Source organism: Rhagoletis zephyria, unplaced genomic scaffold (assembly GCF_001687245.7).
Source record: "Rhagoletis zephyria isolate East Lansing unplaced genomic scaffold, Rhagoletis_zephyria_1.1 Rzeph_scaffold_02718, whole genome shotgun sequence".
Taxonomy (NCBI): domain Eukaryota; kingdom Metazoa; phylum Arthropoda; class Insecta; order Diptera; family Tephritidae; genus Rhagoletis; species Rhagoletis zephyria.
Window position 1 is genome coordinate 23440 of NW_016159802.1, and position 10200 is coordinate 33639.

The following is a 10200-nucleotide window of genomic DNA, read 5'->3' on the forward strand; positions in this document are numbered from 1 at the left end:
GCCTGGAATTTAAGCGTGCTCTGCCCAATCCAAAAGAAAGGCGACCCTGCCATTCGCGCCAAATAGCGCGGAATCAGCCTTCTAAGCATAGGCTATAAGGTCTTATCGAGTGTATTTTGCGAAAGACTGAAGCCCATCGTCAACGAACTGATTGGACCTTATCAGTGTGGCTTTTGGCATTCAACTCGGAAAGTATTCAAGTACTCTGAAAGTATTCAACTCGGAACCCGCTGGTGGTAGCAGAGGAAGAGGGAGGCCCCCACTGAGACGGAAAGATCAGGTGGAGAAGGACTAGGCTTCACTTGGCATTTCCAATTGGCGTCAGTTGGCACAGAAAAGAAATGACTGGCGTGATGTTTTGCACTCGGCCAAAATCGCTTAGTCGGTTGCAGCGCCAATAAAGAAGAAGGATGTCAAAAGGCTCGTAAATTTAGTAATGCATCAAATAAAACGTGGCAGAATTAAAAATTCACTATTACGTAAATGCAGCGACCATTAGAAGACGTCATTTCCGTAAATGCGTAAATTTGTCATTGGTTGTTGGTTAAAATCGTTGTCAGTTATTAAGTCAAGGCGGATTCGAATGTGTTTAGGGTCGCTGATCACAAATATATCATTAGAATTATGATATTCAAAGTAGCGGATCTAATATGACGGAAGATTTTTTTTTTATTACTTTATCGGATTTGCCTAGAAATTGTTATAAGAACGGTGGCCATTCCCCGATTTCGGCGGGACAGTACCGATTTTGAGAAAATTTTACCGCTGCCTATTTTATAAAAGCGGGACGTATACGTGTCCCGATTTTTCATATTTTGATGATTTTGATTTTTCATACTCTGGCCCAAAAAACGAGGCAGCACTTTCGTTATCACAAGGATATGGAATTAAAGTGAGCCATAAACATAGCCAGCATCCTTATTAACAATATATAATAATATAAGCAAAATAAATAAATTTGTATATATTTTGTTTATAGTTATGGGGTACATACTTTTAGGCTTCGCTTTCTGAGCTTCTAAAGATGAGCTAAGTTTTGTGACTCTGCCAATAGAGGGGTTAAGCAAAAAATAGCTCGATCAGTAGAAATGGAACTTGTACGTGAAATATTAAATTTGCTAGGAACGACAGTAACCCGCCCATGTTGAATATCGCCATCGTCAGTAAAAGTGTTGCGCTGACGATCGTCGACGATGCCGATTACGATATTCAGCATAGGGCCGAACATTTTTCGACTTTTTCACGTTTGCGTTTTTCATAGGTTCCCCCCTCTGAAAAGTTTCACTGCATTGCATTTTTGAAACCATTTTGAAGTCAATAAAATCAATCACCACTGGCTTTATGAATGTGCGGAATACAAGGTGTACACCATTATTGTTTCATTGTTAAAATGTATGAGAATAGAAAATAAAATAAAAGCAAGTGAAGTTAAAATACAATGAAAAAACATACATATGTAAATGAATAGTTTGAAAATACGAGCATATGCATATAAGTAAAATATAGAAAGAGCAGCAGAGGCTTTTAACTACATACGTATAACATAATAAATAAAATATTGTATGCAAAATTATTGCCTGGCACGCTTGCTTAGCGTTCTGCTGGCTGTCACGGGTGGTGCAACATTTGCGTCATTGTCTTTGTTGGAAGCTTTGCGGGCCGCCGTCCGCGGTCGCCCACGAGTTGTGCTGCTGCTGCCGTTTTTTGTGACTGCATTCTCTTTGCCCTTCGTAGTCGATTTCGTGCTGGGCGATAATACCTTAATTTCGGTGTCTTTGGTTATCACTTTCAGGGTGCGTACTTCGGTCTTCGCACGCGTCTTTGTCTTTGTAGTTATGGCTTTTATGTCCTCTGTTATTTTGATCTTTTCCACAACCCGCACGCGTGCCTCACTTGACATTACTGAGGCTGTCTCGCCCGTGGCGCATGTGCTCATTTCTGCACACGCATTGTTTGCTTTTGTTTCCTTACTTTTGCGTTTTGCTTGCTCGGTGCGTGGTACTTTTTTAGCGGTATTTTTTGTGGTTGAAGTTTTCGTTTTTGGTGGAGCGTCATCAATGTCATCAGAAATATCGATAACTAATGATTTATTCGGTTTGATCTCCTCGGGCATGGTGGGCGGCGCGCCACTCTGATTTGCTATTATTGTGCGCTCATCGTCTTCCAGCAAATCGATTGATTCAATTTTCTGACAAATATTCAATATATCCTCACGAAGCTTTCTGGCTTTGAGTGCGCTTTGTTGTTTGGCATTGGATTTAGTAATAGAATTTGGAAGGTCTTTTTGAGTCTTATTGGCGTCATCGATGTCCGACAAATCGATTGATTCTATACGCTGGCATTGATTCAAAATATTGTCCGTATCAGTGTCGGGCGTGGAATAGGACGAACTACTTTGCGAGTCGCTAGCTGCTGCCCGGAATTCACGTAATTTCCTTGCTGTCAAAGACTTTATATTCGATTTTGAATTTGTGGAGCTTGCGATTGCTTTCATTGGAGTTTTTTGTTCATTTTCAGCTACCAAACGTTTTCTCGTTTTCCTCACACTCGATACCGAGTGCGAAGGCACCATTTTTTCTTTGGTTTTACAAACCGCTGACGCGACCGTGACAATGCGTTTCGGTGTAAGCTCAGGCGTGTTACCATTGCTGCCGTATATTTTGAAGGTGGGTGCTGTTAATTTTTTTCGTGCGCTGGCTGGTGCCACAGATACTGCTACCAAATTTTCGCATTCCGGCTTATCTAAATCTGGCGATACGTTGAAGGTGAGCGCACGCCGCAAGCCAGCTCGATTTATACTCTCTTTCTTTAATGACATCTCTATTTTTGTGGCGCGCAATTGTAGCAAAAAATGTATTTCATACACAGTGTCGACATTTCCCTTCATGTCAGTGCAGTTAGCCAGTGCCGCTTTGAGATAGGCCAACGCCTTTTCATATTTCTTATGTGAACGTAGGAAGTTGACGTAATGCTGCAAGCATAGAAGTTGTATATTCTGAAAACTTATGCGTAAATGTGTATTTTGCTTGTGCTTGTCCAGCCATTGCTGACTAGTTTCATAGAAGTCCTGCAGATTATCATGATTATCGGCAAGGAAGTAGAGTCTGGCATTCAAGCAGCCAACCGTGAAGCAACACCACTGAAGAATTTCATACTCTCGAAGCGTATCGTTGCATTGTATACGAAGAAAGCGGTTGAGACTATTTTCGCCTCGCGTTGACGGACTAAGTTCCATCTTAACCTAAAATTGTTCAATCAAAAATATAGCATATCAAGATATATGATTTTATGAGAACCAGAGTAGCCAAACAATTTGAATTAATTAGATATGTGGTCTAAAATGAATAATTAGAAAGGAATACTATGGGTCCCTTCGTATCGTCACCCAGATTGGTAACGGTTGTGTATCGCGAGTTGAAAACCTTATTTTACCTTGATCTCCCCGGAGAATATTGCCTGTATATATTTAAAAACGCTACGCTGGTTCTCATGGCCTCATACAAAAAAAATCCAAAATAATATATACTTGGTTTTTAAATCAAAAATACCTTTATATTGGGTGTACAATGTGGGGGTATCATTTTACGCAACGGCTCCATGCCCGATTGCAACAACTCCAATGCTGTGTACGTAACCGGTGCAGACAACTTTTTTTCAACAGCAGCTTCTTCGCTCATTTGTCGCAGATATTCTAGGCTTTTCATTCCCAATATGTATTCTATCAGTTTCACTTTGGTCTTTAGAAGAGATTTTGGAATATTAAGTAATCGATGTAATTTACGTATTTGTTATGCTAACCTGCGCCTTTTTCACATGCTCCATCTGCAAATTATTCCACGCCCACATCGCTAACATTTGTATTATGCGTAATGCTGAGCCCGATTGCAATAAAAGCTTGAAAGTGCCTGCGAAATATGAATTGACAAAGTGATCACACAGCCGATTGGCTGCGCACTCTGCCACTTGCTCAATAAGGCTCAACAACAAAAGTGTATAAGACATTAGTTCACTGGTGGAGAGTTTGAAAAAATCGCCACGAAATCGTTCCAATGTGCCTTCCATTTCACGCAGCATGCTACGTTGGGAGAGTTGTACGTCTTTCTGACATTGGCTACTGCCAAGATGTTTCCACAAAATACGAAATTTGACCACGTCGACTGTGCCAAGTACCACATTGTATTTGCCCTGCTGGTTGGGAAGCTCACCATGCTCTTTTTGCACCCACTCAAGCAATATTTCCGAATAACTGAGATGGCCCTTGCTGGCATAATAGTGGGCCAACTGGCAGAGGCTCATGAGCACATAGTTTTGAAAACGTTTAGGAAGCGTTGGCAGCTGTTGCATGGCCACAAATAGGAAATTCTGTTTTTGCCCCACTTCTTCGTTTAAATCGATGCCCCTTTCTAAGGTGATGAAGTATTGACTGTGTTCACAGAAGTACGAAAGACTTCGAAGTGAATTGTATGTATCATCAATCATGTTGGTTATATGGTAATGTAGAGCCCAAGCGTCCGTTGCCAAGTCCGAGTAGCCGGACAGTTGGAAATAAAGCGCTAAGTTGGTTACGTCTTCAACAATGGCCTCCCAGTCGATGTACACCTCATTGGTAATGATCGGTTCAGTGTCAGCCTAAAAACACACATGAGTTACATGGTCGTTACTGGGCAAGAGCTAGAGGGGAAAAAATACTTACCTCCTCATAGAATTTTTCAAACCCCTTCACAGCTGTCTGAGCTTGCTTGACCAGTTTTACCTCATTCACTACTGTCACCGTTGCCAATTCCTTACGTTGCAACAATACTTCGAGATTATCTTCCTGAAACTTTGTTTCAACAGACCGCGATTCTTTCTGCAGCTTCAACGAATCGTGGAGTAGCGCTGTGTTTACATGCGCCCAACAGAGCTGTTCCAGACGGGTCAGCCCAGCAGTTTTATGCATTTTATTTTCTAACTCACTTTTGATTTGGCTCAATCGGGCAGCTGCTGCTGCTTGCAAAGTACCAACACCACGTGCAACCAACACCTCATTGTACTGTGTTGGGCTGCACTGCATTAGAGTTATTTGAAGCTGTTCGTTGGACTTGTGATACTTGAGAAACTGTTGCGTCTCTAACCAATGCAATAAATGCTTTTGTGGAGAGTCCAGAAAAACCTTGAAGGGGCTATGACTTTGCAACGATAGCTGCAAAATACATTGGCCAGCTGTAATATGTGGCGAGGCAGTGTGGAAGTGGCCAATGCGTGTTCGCAGTAGCGAAAGGTCGGGCCACGCACCCTCTTGAAGCATTGAGGAAATATGTGCCGCATGCAAATCTGCGATCAAGCTGGCATCGTTCGCTTTAATAGACATTTTATACAGGCGTCTTAGCATCAATGTCCAATCCTTGATTGAGAACTTATGTCTTATGCGGAGCAGAAATTCAGCCAGTGTTAAGCACAATCGTATTTGAGCCGGGGTGCGCATATCCATTGTAAGTTGTACAAAGCGGCAGAAGATCAATTTTAATTCTGCCGATTCAGGAGTTATACAAACGAGAGAGTCGAGCACACTGACTCCGTGACGTATCAAGAGAAGTAGCTGTGTACGAAGGCTAATAAAGAGTTTTTCGCTTTCGGTTGTTGAGTCATCGACTGCCAAGGCGTAAGATGAGTACGCTGCTAGCCCACTGACCACCAAGGAAATTATTGTATGTTTCCTAGCGCTTGTGCAGCAATCAATTCTTAGTAGCTTAGTTTCGGCAATCCGGGGTGCCAACCGTAAACAGCCGAGTATTAATTCATAATGCGATATATAACATTCAATGTTATTCATGTGTTGCCAGAAGAAAGCGAAAGGTGTGGTGGGGTGATGTTGTAGGTGAGACAAGAGTACAGCTATCACGACGGGTACATCTGTAAACCATCGCTCTTGCATTAACATCTCTCCGTAACGATCGAAGAATGTTGTTAGTTTTCCGCTTAAATCTTTATAGACGTCTTTGAATTCTCCAGGGTTGGGCAAGCCATACACTAATTTTACCAGATAATATAGCAATGAAAACACATAGTTGGAGCTTTTGTCATTTGCAAATAGAGACATATCCCGACATGTACGCATGTGTCGTAACGCTAATTGCTGTTGTAACCTATCGGATACATCCAATTGGAAGAAGACTGTGAGCGCTTCTATATGGCGTTGACAATGAGCTTGAAGCTCTTCTTTTGTTGGTTGCGGGGCATGAAGCTCTTTCAGAAGTGAGAAGAAGGAATCGTACATCTGTGTTTTACTGGACGGTAGCGTTGCGAGATAATTGAAAACTGTGGAAACACGCTTCGGTACCAAATATTGTACAAAATCTGATATTAACTCTGGATATGTAAAATTATATTCCTTGTTGCAATTTTGCATTCGTATGAACAACTCCTTTAGTGCATCTAATATCCTCACAATGTGCTCTTGTGCCTGACTGGCGTTTACGCTCATGTGATTATGTTGGCTAAGTAAGTGCTGCAGAAACATGCCTAACAATACTTTATAGTCCCCGTCACTTTGGAGATAATAAGGGAGACTTGCTACGAAACCACATAGCCTTTCGGCTTCGTTAAACAATTTCTAATATTGAAAACTAAAGTTAATTATTATGAAAACAAAATACCTAATCTTTCTCTCACCTTATCTGCAAGAATGTGATGCAAATACCGTACATGCTCCAGATACATTGTCCAGTACTTCGCGCCGACTGATGGTTGTATATTCTTCGCCAGGACGTTCACCAGTGTATCACAATAGACATCATAATGGTTGCCCCCCGGCTTCGTGGCAACAGAGCAAATAGAACGCAATACAGATAAAGCTAGTTGCATTTGACGCCTGTTGGAGTCCTTATTGCCTTTATCTGCAAGCCCCAGCAGCTGCTGTTGGACTTTATGCATAGCGCTTACAGCCGTTTCACGTGAGCCCCTAAATGCTGGTTCATAATCGGCTGACATTATTATTTTCTAACTTACATATGTGCGTCAATAATTATAATTTGTTAATTCTGTGCTAATTGTCGTTCCTGTTCAAATGAAAAAACCAAATTTTTATTGGCGCTTTTTCAGCGCAGCCAACCTTTTGTTCAATTTTGTGAGAGATGCCAAATCTTCAAATGAATGCAAATAAACACCTTCAACTGTCTGGTAACGCTATGTGCCGCAAGGAATTAGAAACGTGTGAAAATAAAGTATATCGATGTTTTTTCGATAAAATGCAACAAAATATGACATTGAAGTTTTCAAACACAAAATGATTATAGGCCAAATACACTACACATTTAAAGCACAACTCCACAATAAGGTTTTCAGGCGTTCGGCGCCTTTCAGGCTTTCAGCAACAGCTGAATCAGATAACGTTTTTACTACTACGTCTACTACTACTATGCTAATGTTAAACCACCATTTTTCATTTCAGTGTATCAGTTTGACTAATGGTTGACTTCGTTTAACTAATGCACATCCATTAGTTAACCAATAGTTAAAAACAGGGTTTTCTAATAGTTAACTAATGACTGGGAAAATGGCCCATAGTAATTTAGCCTCATTTATCAAAAATCCAATTAACGCACATGCATTTATCCGCCGATGTGCATACTGCAAGCATCAACACAAAATGAGGTTGTTTTTGTTTCGAATGCAATGTTCGCAAACCATGCCACAAACGGCGAATACGCTCACAAACATACACCGCAAGGCGAGCAGGCTCGCGCACATGTTCGTCGTGTGTGGCTACTGTTACGGTATATCTGCTTGTACCGCGTAATCAACTGTGCACGCTGCTGAATATTTTTGTACCGCCTTTTACCGCACTTCCAATACCGCGGCTATTTGAGTTCTATAATATACCGTCATTGGGTCGTATGGATAAAACCAAAGCAAATGGTTTTTCTTAAATTTTCAGACCTTCTACTCAACTTATTCAAATAAATTTAAGTGAAAGGTATGAAATTTTAAGAAAAAGCAATTGCATATTCTTTATGCATACGGCCCATTTTGTTGTTGTTGTTGTTGTTGCAGCTGCTACAACAACCCCGCCCAGATCGGTTGGTATCTCAGTCGTTGTCGTCAAGTTCCACTAACGGCAACCCTAGGAAGCGTGCAGCTTCTGCGGGGTTTGCCCATAGGGACAAGGCCGTTAGGGTTGTCGGGTTTTCCGGGCATGCGAAGAGATGTTTCGAGTCATGTGGGGTCTCTCCGCATGCCGGACATTCGTTCGGCACATCCTCATTCAACCTACTCAAGTAGGAGTTTAACCTGCTGCAGTAGCCGGAGCGAAGTTGTGCGAGTGTAGTGCGTGTCTCCCGAGGCAGATGAAGCTCTCAGTCTCGAGTTATGTAGACTCTAGACCTGCGAATGCCGTTCTAGGCACACCACCCCCGGACATAGACGAGACGGAGCTTCATTTGCCTCGGCCCATTTTGTATTTGACACTGCCTATCGTACGGGATTATACTGTACTGTACCGTTCCGCGTCAGTTTGCGCAAGCCTTAAAAAATGTTACATAAAACAAATAGGTTAAAATTACTGAGCGCTTAGTTGGCGAGTACCCATGAACCAATTAGAACAGATCTGACCGGTTGAGAAGCAGCCATTTGTAATAGCAATTGAGCAAAAAGTGTGTGACGTTCGTAATTTTGAAGTTTGCTATTTCTGTTTAGCTTCTTTCTTTATGTGTATTTTGTCGTTGGTTTATTTAGTGATTTTTAAGTGATTTTTTGTGCAAATGTAATTAAAATGAAGTTCGCGGTGATTGGATGCAAAAACACGTACAAAAATAATAAATTGGTTAGCACAAACATGTGCACAACATTGCTTGCAGTTTTTCTTTATGCTTTGTCTTCATATTCTTTGTTTACTTTTCACAGATAATACCATGGCGCCGAAATTACAAACGTCAGCCAGAAAATTACTTTTTTCTTTTGCTTCATCTTGTCAGATCTTGTGTAGTTGCATCATGGCGAGTACCAGGCTGCATGTGAAGGACCCTAATGTTATTAACGTAGACTTGAACGATACATTTTATTGGATGTATCGATTGCAAACAATCGATGTTTTTTCAATTGGATCGATTTTTGTTTTTACTTTGATGTTTTGTTTCAACAAAGTGCAATTTATTGCCAATGTACAATAAACAAATACATTTATACATAAGTACGGATGGCGAACCACAGATAGTACGAAACATTTTGCCACAACGTTAACAAATTGGTTTTTATCGCAGAAACTGGAGTGAATGTTTCCTTTACGTTTTAGACGCATCTATTACATACCATATCTTATCGCATTTCCAGTTATTGAGGCAAGCCAATTTCCATTTTAGTAGCTCGTTTAAAATTACATTTTTGTTTATTTATGCAGGCATTCGATAAGCATTTTGCTTTGCCAACAATTGAGAAATTGGAGAAAGTTTAACGGCTTGGAGAAAAATACGACCGCAACAACGCACACAATAAATTTAACAGCTGCATTTAACTTTGCAGATTTTTGCGGGTGCTGCAACAAGCCCTTGCTTGAGCTATTAACTGGCATTTCCCTTGGCAACAATTACTCGGCTTTAATATACATATAAATAATTCTAGAAATAAGAATTTCGGCCTAGCCGCTGTTTTAAGACCGAGGGCCAACATGCTGGCATATTCCGGGCACGTTATGACGCTAGCCAATAGCATTATTGGCGTGGGAATACTGGCAATGCCGTTTTGTTTTCAAAAGGTGAGTTGAGAAATCTTTTTTTATGAATCATTGATGAAGACGACAAGTCGTGTACTATAAAAACAAAGATTCCTTCAATTTGAAGGTGAAGAAACGTATGCGCTTGTAAACATGTACGTACATATGTTTTGTATTTAAAAACTGGTATTTGCATATTTATATGTACATATACTAACGGGTGATTTTTTTGAGGTTAGGATTTTCATGCATTAGTATTTGACAGATCACGTGGGATTTCAGACATGGTGTCAAAGAGTTTGACCGTCGCCGTTTATTTGTGTATGTATGCGTGTGTGACTGATTTTTTCAACGAGAATTTTCGCTAACAAAGGATGTTTTCTTTGATATTTGCGCTTCCGCCAATTATTTGAAGATAATTTTGCTTTTAAAATATTTTAAAAATTCATAAGCTATTGTGGACAAACACTTTTAAATTTTTTCTTCTAAAATTTATGCAATTGTCGATTAATTAG

At 40.6% G+C, this 10200-nt stretch overlaps 2 protein-coding genes across 2 annotated transcripts in view; one reads left to right on the top strand and one right to left on the bottom strand.

Moving 5' to 3' along the window:
* Positions 1-356: 356 nt before the first annotated feature.
* On the bottom strand, positions 357-7150 carry thr (three rows). Its single transcript, XM_017622158.1, has 5 exons — positions 6652-7150; positions 4694-6592; positions 3799-4629; positions 3549-3737; positions 357-3241 (listed from the first exon to the last, which is right to left on the bottom strand). The coding sequence occupies exons 1-5, from the start codon at positions 6967-6969 to the stop codon at positions 1571-1573; spliced, it is 4908 nt and encodes a 1635-aa protein (XP_017477647.1). The 5' UTR covers positions 6970-7150; the 3' UTR covers positions 357-1570.
* Positions 7151-9373: 2223 nt separating this feature from the next.
* Positions 9374-10200, top strand: part of LOC108367531 (putative sodium-coupled neutral amino acid transporter 10) — a 15645-nt gene continuing 14818 nt past the window's right edge. The window contains exon 1 of the mRNA XM_017622160.1: positions 9374-9727. Within this exon, the coding sequence (XP_017477649.1) occupies positions 9641-9727 (87 nt within the window). The 5' untranslated portion in view covers positions 9374-9640. The remainder of the gene's footprint in view (positions 9728-10200) is intronic.